The sequence below is a fragment of the Giraffa tippelskirchi genome, chromosome 7 (assembly GCF_054371585.1).
Source record: "Giraffa tippelskirchi isolate mGirTip1 chromosome 7, T2T-mGirTip1v1.2.pri, whole genome shotgun sequence".
Classification (NCBI taxonomy): Eukaryota; Metazoa; Chordata; class Mammalia; order Artiodactyla; family Giraffidae; genus Giraffa; species Giraffa tippelskirchi.
This window is the reverse complement of record NC_137281.1, coordinates 114,963,798-114,976,931: the sequence shown is the minus strand read 5'-3', so window position 1 is coordinate 114,976,931 and position 13,134 is coordinate 114,963,798. Positions and strand designations below refer to the sequence as shown.

Here is a 13,134-nt window from a genome sequence, read left to right as displayed (position 1 = left end):
TAATTTGAGAACGTTTGATAAAATATGCATTGCTTGTTATAGATTAAGAACTTTTTTGTATATTTATGGATATACCATTTAAGCAAGTTTAATCCAGCCTCTCCCCAAATTTTGGATTTGTATTATCCTCCCTGATATGAATTCAGATCTTGTGAGGATTTTTATAATGACCTGCCTACTACAGTTTAGATTTCTTCCCCCTCTCCCCAACTATAAAGCTTTATTCCTTCATCTAAAATAGTAACTGTACAGTTCGAAGAGAAGAAAACTATATGGAAGACTAGATTGAAAAGAGGAGGAAAGACATATCTAGAGAGTACCCTTTGAATTTTTTTTGTATCATCAAAATAAAAGAAAAAATTTTGGCTAAGGAAAATTCTATATTTCTCTTTTTTGTCTTAGATGGGACCCACAATTCTTCTGACCTTTGGAGTTCATCAAATGGGATGAGCCAGCCTGGTTTTGGTGGAATTCTGGGGACCTCCACTTCCCACATGTCTCAATCCAGTAGTTATGGCAGCCTTCATTCACATGACCGCTTGGTAGGCCATAACACATGACTAGGGTGCAGCAACACTTTGTCCTTACTTGTGTTTCTTTTTGGATTACAAGTGTAAGATTTGATACTGCCAAAGCTTCTGAATGTTGAAATACTTCTAGGCTTACTTCATGCCTTTTGAAAAAAGTAAATGACAATAGTAGGTGTCTTCAGCTGCTAATTTATGATGTTCTTTATAAGCTATTATAGTAGTTGCCCAGTTATATGTGCTTATTATTGAGAAAATGTATTTAATAGATCATATTTCTTTTCTTCTTTATTTAGAGTTATCCTCCACACTCAGTTTCACCAACAGACATAAACACAAGTCTTCCACCAATGTCCAGCTTCCACCGCGCCAGTACCAGCAGTTCACCTTATGTTGCTGCCTCACACACTCCTCCCATCAATGGATCAGATAGCATTCTAGGTAAGCTCTTTTGGGTTGGCAAAACTCCCTAAAACTGAACTTCGGCATTTTTAGTGAATTCCATTTTTTTTTTTATGTGTGTATGTATATGTATATATATATATATGTGTGTATATATATATACACACTTGTTCTTTTCATGTTTTTTCCCAACTTTATTGAGATATATCATTGACATACAACACTGTATTAATTTAAGGTGTACTGCATAATGATTTGACTTACACACATCTTGAAATGATTATCACAATAAGTTTAGTGAGCATTCATCATCTTATATAGATATAAAATAAAAGCAATAGGAAAGAATTTTTTTCTTTGTGATGATAACTTAGGATTTACTCTCAACAACTTTCCTGTATAACATACAATGGTGTTAGTTATAGTCATCATATTGTGTGTTACATCCTCAGTACTTATAACTGGAAATTTGTACCTTTTGACTCAACATATTTTTTAGTATTGAGTTTAAGTGTGAAAGAAGGGAAGAAAAGAAAGTTTCTAATTTTCATTAATGCAGAAACTGGTAAGGAATCCATTTTTCCTTTAGTTTACTACTTGCTGGTTTATTGTGACAGATGTGCAATAACAATGGAGAACACCATCGAAAAAATGGCAGAGTGCTAAAAAAAGCATGCCTGCTCACTTGCTAAACTTCTTGATTTGTTTTCCTATTTGAAATACTCAGGAACCAGAGGAAATGCTGCTGGAAGCTCACAGACAGGTGATGCACTTGGAAAAGCTTTGGCATCTGTGAGTGTTTATTTTACGTATTTTGCTGAATGATTTTTACACTGCTGAATTGCAGTGATTTGATTTTGTGGGCAGTATGTGTCATAGTTAAAGGGTATAGTTATAACAGGACCATTTCATTACTCATTTAGAGCTATTCTCAGTTTGTATTGATTTGTACTGCCCTTATAATAACTCATGAGAACACCTCCCACCTGATTCCCACAAGAACTGTCCTTCTAATTTCAATTTAAATATCTGTTTTTGTCTTCATGGAGCAAATGTAGGGAAAATTTTTAAAACTCAGTCATTTTAAAGCCTAAAGGACAGATTACTAAGACTAATTGTTAAATCTGTTTATTAGTTTTAAACATATACTTTGTGAGTTGCGCATTAAAATAAGCCAAATGGAGCCAAGAAATGTAACTCAGTTATTCTGATCCAGAGAAGGAAGTGCTTTTATAAGGATTTTTTCCTAAGATAGAAGGTATTTTAATATTTTTTGAAAGGAAACAATAATCATCTTCTGCTGATTCATTCAAGGCATAGGAGATGAGAGCCTTTCCTAAAAGCAAAAAAAACAGATTCACTGAGGAGCCCATGCTAAAATGAGTAAAACTGATTTGAAGGAACCCCGTAATATTTTCCTCAGCGACTAGTTTACATCACAACCAGAATGTTAATGACAAAGCAGTGATTTGCTTTAATAAAGGCAGTGATTGGTTTTAATGTCTGATCCTTAAAACATTAAACTGAAATCTATTCTTTTGGGAGAATGTTTACTAGTAATCCATAAAGATTCCAAATCTAATTTTTTAAGAGGCACTTCTGCCTTGTATTTTCTACAGTTTCTCCTTAGGCATTTTCTTTCTTTTTTCCTCCTGAGTGATATGGCTCTCAGGTTTTTCAGAGTCATCTTATGTTCTACTATGAAATGTAGTTAACTCTGTCAAACATATATGCTGCTGTTCATAGGGAACCTAGTGTGTGGATAGTAAGAAGCAGCTGTTGAACATTTAAGGAGATAAAACTCTTTGTGTATGATTTTGTGTAAATATTCTCTGTCCACAGCACTACAAGTTTTTCTTGATAAATGAAGCCAGGTCAGATTCATCTCCCATGTAGTGGTGGCCCACACAAAATAGAGCTCAGTAAATGTTCATTGAATTCAGTCTTGCATCATATGACAAAAACAATGATGATAACAAAACCCACAAAAATATCATCTGTGATTTGTATGTTTCCTAGGTGCTCGGCTCTATACTAAGCATTTACATGCTTCATTTCATTTAATCCTCAAGAAGGCCCTGTGAGGTTGGCATTACTATTCCCATGTTACAGATGAGGAACTAAGGTTTAAAAGGTTAAGTAACTTTGGCTCAGAAAGATTAAATAACTTGCTCTAGGGATCACCGAGCTAGGAAGGGTAAGGCCTAGTATTAGATTAGATCTGCTCTGACTAGCTTCACTTACTCTGTACTTCCAGAAAGACCAGTGCTACAATGAGTGTTATTTTATAAGGTGTTGATGAAGGTTAAAGGGAGTTGTCTCAATTTTTCTGAACTTATCCAACATGGTGAAAACTGCCTACTTTGAAAGAAAATTATTCTGTAATATTAAATGAGTGCCTCTCAGGTATTTGATTTACTTGCCAATTTCTTCCTCTGATTTGTAAGAATTCAGTAGCAAATATTTCACGTGTAGAAAGACAAATAACATCTGAACTTTTAATATTAGGCAACTTTAAAAAATATAACCTACATTTCAGGGGCTTTTTTCTCAAAATTCTTTTGTTCACTTTATTCAAGGAAAACTTCTTTAAAGGATCCTTGGCAGATAGGCAGGCAGGAATTTGTGATGTTCTCAGTGGTCCTTCAAGCTCCTTTTCAGTTACCCTTGAAGTCCTTGACTATTCTCCCATATTATAACCAATATACTAGCTGAACCAGTTGGCATTTGGAAAAGAAAATCTAAATCCAGTGTAAGTGGAAGCCAGGGAAGAATGTTTAATCTAGTTAGTGGGTGGGCTTTGGTTGTCATGGAAACTCAGCTCTGTCATCCTGTGTTGTTACTAGGCAGGAGCAGCCAGGTCATTCCATAAATCATTTCTGTCATAGCTGACGGTGATGCATTCCATCTGCTCCATCACTGCATGCCATAGTCTGCACACTTCAAATCCTTTCCTTCAATACATCTCCTGCCCTGCTCCACACCAGACACCTCCCCACAACGTATTCTTTCCCTAACTTCCATTGCAAACTCATATTTGCTTTAGTGCTGTCAAAATGTCCTGAAAAACAAAAGCATTACATTGGGGATAGAAAGAATTAGAAGAGATGAGGAGAAGGAATTTTATGAGAATTACAGTTGAGAGTCTGACATTCATATCAGAATTTTTGATGTTAAGGTATTACAGATCTTTGGAAATGGTGACCATGAGTATTTGAAATTTTAAGTTCTTTAGAATGTGATATTTTTTAATACAGCATCGAGGTTTAGATGGAAAATGCTATGCTATTGTCATTAGTAGTTATTTCTAGCTCCCTGAATGTCTGATATATGTCTTAGATGGTCTTTCATGTGTGAAACATCAGAGGGTACAACCTTTGTTCTTCAGTTTAGGTATTACAGAGCACACAGAGTATTGTGTGATTAAACATGGAAGGCCAGATAATACATTTGCAAAGGTTCCTTTATTTTAGGTTTAAGCCTGGATAATTGTGGTCTTAATCTCAGGATAGCTAGAAAGAGAATTGTACATGAAAGTATTTACACAAAGTTCCCAAAGCCCTATGGATTATGCATTAGTTTAGATAATAAACTAGGGTAGATAGAAGGGAAGGAAAATCTGGATATTCGTGCCATTTCAGTGTTTCCCTGAACGTTTGCCAGACAATAACCCTTTAAGATTGTGCCCATGGAGAGTTATATAGAGGAAGAAACATCTGGTTTATTTCAGTGCCTAATACCATATCAAAACACTTGGTCTTTAATTTAGAGGAGATCAAACAAGAGGACTGTTTAACTTTGTTGATTATATCAGACTTCTCTGTGATAATTTATGTTTTGATTTCTACCTCAGAGCAAAGGAAAGAGAGAGAAACGAGACAGAGAGTGTGTATGTGTGTGTGGGTGTATTTTAATCTGGATAGTTAAATGGTCAGTAGTTTCTAACAAAAGAAAAGAAAATTCAGGGAAGTTGACGTTTAAAAGTTATTCATGAAATAAGTTTCTTTGTTCCTTAGACTCAATAACATTAGCATAATAAAGATTAACTGAAATGTGCACTGTAGTGTTTAAAAAATTGGGCTCACAGTTCCAGGGTTGGGCTTGGGAGCACTCCATTGTTTCTTTTTTGTCTGGGGCCCTTTTCATTAGCCTCTGGCTTATTGGCACCCTGCTGATTGGAATAGACCGTGACTGATAGGAGGAGGAGCCTCATTTGTTGCAGTAAAATGAGGCATATTACCGTTTAAGCCTGGCAGAAGGTATTGGGAGTTATTCATCATTGGTCATTTAACAGTATGAGGACCATGGACTGCATGCAGAATGAGTTTTTATTTGTGTTTATGCTCCAGATTCTAAATCACTCCCATCCCCGTTTTTTAAGTGAACTGACTTTTTTCTTCTCTTTTTTTTTTTTTTTTCCTTTGAAACATCTCTGTAGGAGTTCTTCAAGGTCAGAAAGTACAAAAAGTAATGTATTCCTGATTTAGAATGCTCTTCATCAAGTAAAGCCTATGTTTAGAATTTCTTAAAGTAGCACAACAGTTTCTATGGAATTCATATAGTCTGTATGTGATTTGGTAATAGAATAAATATACAGAGGTGAAAGTTTAATGAAATCATCTCTGATATACCAGACTATGTTATTCTGCTGTTTTAATGTTGTTGCTCCCCTTTCCACATACACATTCCTTTTAAGAAAATAAAAGGGACAAGAAAAAGTCCTGTAATTTTCCAGGCTATCTGTCAGTTCAGGAAAAGTATTAATAATAATTGTTTGTCATCACTTTAACTTAGGGCAAAGTAGAACCAGGGAGTGTGATGAGTGAGTGGAGAAAATGGCTTTTATTATACAAATGGAGAAGGTGTTTTTGATAAAAATACCAGAAATTATATGTTGATAATGTTTTTGGTCCTGCTTCTCCTGTTTTCACAGTGATTTTTTTAAAAGCTCACACCCATTTTATATGTAATATCATTTTGTTTAGTCATTGCAGGATGGTGATAAATGACTCTAAAATATAAACTTCCTTCTTTGAGGAAACCAGTTCTTCACATGCTTAAGGATTATTTAGCTGTAATGGCAGAGTTATAAGGGAAAATAAGGGTTAATAGTCTGTTTATACCCTCAAAAGCCCATGCCTGCCTAACGATGTGGTATGGACACCTTAGTACATCAACACTAGTTCTCCAAAATATTGGAACCTTACTGTATTGTTGTTCTCAAAGCTTATACCATAAAACTGATATGTAAGTGAATTCATCTTTGTAATAGTATTTGTTTCTCCTCTTAGGTATTCCTGTTACTGAACCCCACTATATAAATGCTGAGATAAATACTACTGTTTACTGAATCCTGCTTTTTATCAAAAAGTATTGTAGCAAATTTCAAGTGCAATTTAATCATTCAAGTTTTTGGTTTTTTGTGTTTTTTTTTTTAAATGTTGAGCACCTACTTGTGCAAGATAGTGACAGACAGTGATGGATTCAGTGTTGAACAGTGTAAAGTCCCTGCCTTCAAAGACTTTGTAGTTGAGGAGAGAGATACAAAAATGGTAATATAAAGCATACTGTGAAGCAAAAGAGGTAACGGATTGCTTCCCGGTAGCTCAGTGGTGAATAATCTACCTGCAATTACAGGAGACACCAGTTTGATCCCTGGGTCAGGAAGATCCCCTGGAGAAGGAAATGTCAATCCACTCCAGTATTCTGACCTGGGAAATCCAATGAACAGAGGAGCCTAGTGGGCTGCAGTCCATGGGATCGCCAAAGAGTCCTGTACGACTTAGTGACTAAAACAATAACAATATAAGGGAGGTAAAAGTGAGTGTAAATGGGAACATTGTAGTTAAGTTGGGCCTTGACATGTTTTAGAATCCCTCAGGGAAAAGTTAAGAAACAAGCCTTTTGAAAGGACACACTGTGTTCAAAAAATGAAAAAAATACTTTGTAATATAATGCTTTATGTAAATTATAAGGTAGAAAGGTTTTTTGTAACCAGATTATGGAATACGACAAATGTCATTCTGTTTTATATAGTTGGCAACAGGAATTGCTATATGGGATTTGTTCGAAACTGGTTGAGGACAATAGCTCAGTGAATTATGTATAGGTTGGAAAGAGAGGGGAGTAACTGAAAATATAAAGACTTAAATAATTCAGCTGCTTCTTTTACTAGAGCTACAAGTTCTAGTAAAAGTTTAAAGTAGTGTCACGGCGATAAGAATGTTCATGCCTATCCCAAAAACATTATAGAGAGTTGTGTGCATTGGTGTCTATGGTGTGAAGCGTAGAGGGGCAGGAGAAAGGAGAGGGAAGTGAGAGTGGTTTTGGTGACCATAAGAATGCTGGTGCTAACTGAGATAGAGAAAACAGAAGAGTAGAGATGGAAAGTTGGGGAAGCTTGCGGCAGTGATGCAAAGTTTGCATTTGGACATACTGAGCTCGAGATGAAAGAAAGATATGCCCAGATGGAGACGTACAGCAGCTAGGATAGAGGTGTTCACTTTGGAGTTGTACACAGAGATGTCATCGTTGATGCTTTATAAAGAATGGTATTACCAAGAGATAAAACACAGGTAAATAGAAAAGGAAACTGAGCCTGGAGTGCTCAGAAAACATACATTAAGTGAACTGCAAGAGTAAAAGAAAGAAGGACCCTAGGTAAATACATCCAAGGGTTTATAAAAGAGGTACTCAAATGGCAACTTCTTAGGCGGGAGATACCATTCATTCTTTTAGCAAGTGTGTTTACCAGCACCATTGTAGAATTGGAAGCTAGTGCAGAAGACTGTGTAACTCACATTTGTCTGAATAAGATAGAGAAGTCCTTATTCTCTGAAACATACATTTTATTAGGGAAAAGGGTAAAAGAGACAGATGATAAACAAGAAAACAAGTTTAGACAATTAGGGATTAATGTAAGCAGTGTGAAGAAAACAAAGCGGGGAGGTATGACACAGGGAATTGCTATTTCTCCGGTGCTTTCATGCAGTTAATTCATATAGACAAGGAAATTGAAAGTCAGCAAGTAGGTCTAGCTTATGATAGTCAGAGTTTTTCATGGAACTGGAAGTTCTCTTACTCCTCAGCCACTCACCATCAGTGCTATCAATCCTTCCCTCCCTTACCAATATTATAGTCAAGACATATTTCATAGTAGTCAGCATCAGTTCATAAAAGTTATAATTATATGCATCTTAAACACGGGAAATAATGATTTACGAAAATAAAGGGGTATGTTGAGATGTCTTTGTTGGAGTTTGGTAACCTCACCTAATTTACTTACGGTTGAAATAAATCACTGTATGTATTAGGAACCAAAGTATAACCTTTTATTTAATTTTCACATGTGTGAAAAGTAACAGCTTTTTAAAAGGTGACCACTTTGACAGCTTAAAACCAACAACACTGATCTTGTAGCATACCACTTCCTTATTACTAAGTCTTCCTACAAAGTCTTTCGACATCTTTTTGATAACTGTGTTTTTCTAAAATTACTTTGCAACCTGAGAATTCCCTGGCAGTCCAGTTGTTAGAACTCGGCACTTCCACTGCTGGGGGCTTGGGTTCAACCCTTGGTCAGGGAACTGAGATCCTGCAAGCTGCATGGTATGGCCAAAAAAGAAAACTACTTTCCAACCTGTATATATGACTTCTAGATCTGGCTCTTCAGAAAGAGTTGGTGTGTAAAGAGATTTCCAATTACAATTTAATAACATCAAGCAAATTGATTTAGAAATATTCATTTATAATCAGTGCTTAACAATTTAATTAGTGCTCTCTTTAAAAAAAAATAAATGAAAGCTGTTAGTGTTCGATGATTATGACCTGTGGAATTTTGTTTTACATGAGCCTTTCACAGTATCTGCCTTTTTCAGCATATTACACTATCTTTAAAACCAGTGCTGAGACCTCTTATATGCTGTAATTTGGGCATCTTTAAATTTATTAGAGCTCGCAATTTATTCAAAGCAACGTTATTTCTATTGGATGACACTTTGCCACCCACAAGTAGTTTTCCTTTTTAAAATATTTGACCACAGATTTTCCAAAGAAGTTGATTTATCTGCCCTAAGTGCTGAGATATGAAGATAATTTATGATTACTTTTATAGTAATGGGACTGTCCTAGAGAAGAGCTCCTGGGAATTGTTGGTGTGTGGATTAGGGAGGCATTTTAAGTGTTTATGGCTAATTATGTAGCCGTTTGTTACTTTTTTTTTCCAGCAATGTGAAATAAAGTATTGCAACAAAACCTTTAGCCAAAATACAAAAATTTATGCATCCCTATATGTTAAACTCTTAGGTGGTAAAGTCTGTAAATTACTTGGGGAACATTTTTTGAAGAACTTCCAGCATTTCTTCACTTTCATCAAAGGTGACAAAATATCCTTTGAAAGCAAGTTGAATTTTTTTTTTTTTTACAATACACATCATTAGGAGCTAAATTTAGCAAAAATGTAGTTAATCAAACAAAACTTTTTAAAAGAAATAAGGGTAACTTAAAAAAAAATCATTTTCTTTGGCCTTTAAAACTATTTTCAAGGACCGTTCTCTTCAAAAAATAACAGTTTCCTAAGATTATTTTTGGGGCTTCTCTGGTAGCTCAGTAGTAAAGAATCCGCCTGTCAGTGCAGGAGACGCAGATTTGATCCCTGGGTTGGGAAGATCCCCTGGAGAAGGAAATGGCAACGGACTCCAGAGAATCCCATGGACAAAGGAGCCCCGAGGGCTACAATCCATGAATTCATGAAAGAGTCAGATACTACTCACTGACTAAACAGCAACAACAAAGATTATTTCTAATAGATAAAATTTATTTAGATAGTATATTCTAGAAAGGTTGTTTATCAAACTTGTTGATTTTATATTTATAGTCACTTCTCTTTTTTATTCTAGAAATTTAAATTATTTTCAACTAGGATAACAAAGAAGTAGCTATGATCTATTTATTCCTCCTGTATTAGAATATTTATGATACTCTTTAATCCTAGTTTTAAAACTGAGACTTCTATAGTTTTTTTGTAATGGAGTAGTCCTAAAATTTATTAAACAGTTTCTCACTCATGAGTCTTAAGGGTGGCAGCTTAGACTACAAAAATATCTCCATGCCAGTGGATTTATGTTTTTGCTTTTGTCACATATTGATATGTTTGTCTTTGTTTTCTGGTTAGATTTATTCTCCTGACCATACCAGCAGTAGTTTTCCATCAAATCCATCAACACCAGTTGGATCACCCTCACCTCTCACAGGTAGGCTTTTGTTGTATCTAACTACTTGATAACATATATGGGGCTACTTGAAAATATTTGAGTTTATTTTTCAATAAAATATAGTAAAGACTCACACAAAAAAAAATCATTTGTTTTGAGAAAGCATGTAAACAGAGCCTTCTCCTGAGTTCATTTTGGAGAGTGTTGAAATATTTGCTATTTGAATTGTTTGTTCATATCTCCTTTGGTTCTTAAAATAATTTGCAATAATTAAATTATTGCAACAGGATAAAAAATAAGGCTAGGCAATTGAGATGAAAGTAAAATATAGAGAACGAGATAAATTTAAAAATTTGATAAGCTAGCTTAGCAAATAAAATAATCTATTTAGAAGTACATATGACTTCTTTCTGCCTTATTTTTAAGTCCACTGAGTTATTATTTCATATATATATATATAAAAATTCTTGGGAATATTGGAGGTTTTTTTTTTTTGCTGAAGAAAACAACTCATTATGAATGTGGGTGAATATTGCTGGTAGAGTTAAATAAATGTTCAGTCTTGTGTTTTGTTTTCCTTTTTTTTTTTTTTTTTCCCGCAGCTTTAACAAGTTCCAGATAGTATCCTACAGTATAAATTTGTTGAAATACAATTGTTATTCATGTAAATAGGAATTTTTCAATTTATTAAAAATAAAATTACAGGGAAGTGCTTGCATTTGTTAAGCTATAAAACTTGGAATATATTTTCCTGAGCATTGTTTGGAGAAAAACCATGCTGAAGAAGAAATGTATTAGACAACTGGGTAAAAATTGCCATTTCCCTCCAACAGTTGACCTCAGAAACAATTCTGTATTCCTGATCAAGTCACTAGTTCAGTCCATGTGGCATTGTTGTTGCTGTCAAGCCTTTTTGCATTGTTCAGGATTTCTGAAATTCAGGGCTCTGATATATCAGGGCTCTGGCTATCACCTGTGCTCTGTGATTTAGCCTTGTGACTCTACTAAGAAGCATTCCAGTGTGGAAATGATGAACTGCTGGCAGCTGCTTTCAGCTATTAGTGGTTCTGCCACTTTCTCAGACACCATGGCTTCAGCTGTCTAGTAAAAGTAGAACAGCTGTTCCCCGTATAGACAGGACTATGAAAGACCCATTGACTTAGAGTTGTTGTTTAACAGAGGGATGAAATTACAGGAACAATGATGTAACTTTAACCATACTCACCGTCTTGACAGAGTTTTACTGAAGTTATCAGTGTCATTTTTGCCACAGGCCATTTCACTTTTTCGTCTCAGGTAGCTATGTTTGTTGGCCCTTACTGTATGTTCCCACTGCCTCTTCTCCTCTGCCCAGTAAGATAGCTATAGAAGTTTCCTTTGGTTTTCATGAACATTGGTTAGGAAGGCAGGCAGCAGAGATGCTCAGCATCTGTGAAGGAATATCAGAAAAATGAGGAATCAGAGACTTAGACATTTTTCAAAAAATAATGATCCAAAGTAGAATCTCACATTTCCTCCTTCATTTTTATTTGATGTTTAATGAATGGTATCTTCTTTCTGCCTTTAATTCAGCTGATAAATGAAAATCTATGAACTGTTGGATTATGTAGTGAAGGTAATAATAGATTTCTTTTTCAACTCAGTTGTCATACTCAAAGAAAAATATTTTTATATGTTCCTGTTGAAGTGGCAAATCAAAGACTGATTTTATACAGTTGCATCTCTCTCTCTCATCTCCTATATCTAGTGTTTTCTTCTTATAACTACATACACACACATATCCCACATTAGCGGAGCAGACATGGAAAGGGAGGAGGAAAAATGGAAAGCACTGTGTAATAAAGTTTTCACAGTTGAAGGAAAAATGAGTAAGATAGAGCAAACCAGAGCTCCTATATAATATGTGCAAACCATTTTGTACCTTGTGTGGCAGTGGCCCATTGTTGAGAGTAAAACATCCCACCCCTTGTACTCTGTACACTTGCCCTATTTCTTATGCTTGCACATCAGTCCAACTCAACACAGACCATGTAAGAATAGTTACAACATAGGCAGTTTCTAAGGCATTCATCATTCTTGTTTAAATCCTGCTCATGTTCCTTGGGAGAAGGAAACGGCAACCCACTCCAGTGTTCTTGCCTGGAGAATCCCAGGGACGGCGGAACCTGGTGGGCTGCCGTCTATGGGGTCGCACAGAGTCGGACACGACTGAAGCGACTTAGCAGCATGTTCCTTGGGAACTTTTCAGTAGTAATAATAGAAAATGCTTATGAGGAAAAAACATCTAAGATGATTATAATATTTTGGTTAAGATACTTCAGGCTGAAAGACAAACTCTTGTCTGGAGTGGATTACATAGTAAGAAGATTTGGAATATCTTATAAAGTCCATAGCAGGGCAAGTTCCTGGATCAGTCTGGACTCCTACTCTATTTCTTTGAAATTCTTTCTCAGGCTGGTGGCAAGACAGCAGTTAAAGGTACCACATGTAGACATAACCATGTTTCCTATAAGAAAAAGGACCATCTATTATATGTCTTTTCAGAATCTTTTTCCGGAAGCCTCTTCAACAGGTTTTCCCTCATGATTCATTGATCAGTACTGGGCCTAACAGTTACTTAACAGAAATGAGACCACCATATTTGTCTTAGTTGTTAGGATTTATCCCAAGAGCTAAGAACAGAATTACTCTTTGCTGGTTCACAGTAGAAAAGGATAGATGCCCCGCCACCTTCTGAACAGAATCTGGGCTCTTAGCAGCAAGGTAGAAGAGAAGTATGGCTGTGTCTAATACAGTTGTCATTTGAGAAAATACATGAGTATTTCAATTAAGAGAATGTGTTTACTAAAGAAACTTAGAAAGCAAACAAAACCGTTCTTTACCTAATTCTGGAAGATCAGTGAATAAAAGTCTAATAACTGCAGCACTTAGTAGCAATCTTTGGAACATCTGCAATAAAAGCAAAGAGGATGTGGGGGAGATAGGGAAGATTC

General features: G+C 35.6%; 1 protein-coding gene across 40 annotated transcripts in view; it reads left to right on the top strand.

Annotated features, from left to right (window-relative positions):
- TCF12 (transcription factor 12) overlaps positions 1 to 13,134 on the top strand; it is a 395,492-nt gene that overhangs the window by 345,967 nt on the left and 36,391 nt on the right. For all 40 annotated transcript variants that reach the window (XM_081510130.1, XM_081510129.1, XM_081510124.1 and 37 more), the window contains 4 exons: positions 403 to 542; positions 824 to 968; positions 1,657 to 1,721; positions 10,102 to 10,180. In XM_081510130.1, the coding sequence (XP_081366256.1) occupies positions 403 to 542; positions 824 to 968; positions 1,657 to 1,721; positions 10,102 to 10,180 (429 nt within the window). The remainder of the gene's footprint in view (positions 1 to 402; positions 543 to 823; positions 969 to 1,656; positions 1,722 to 10,101; positions 10,181 to 13,134) is intronic.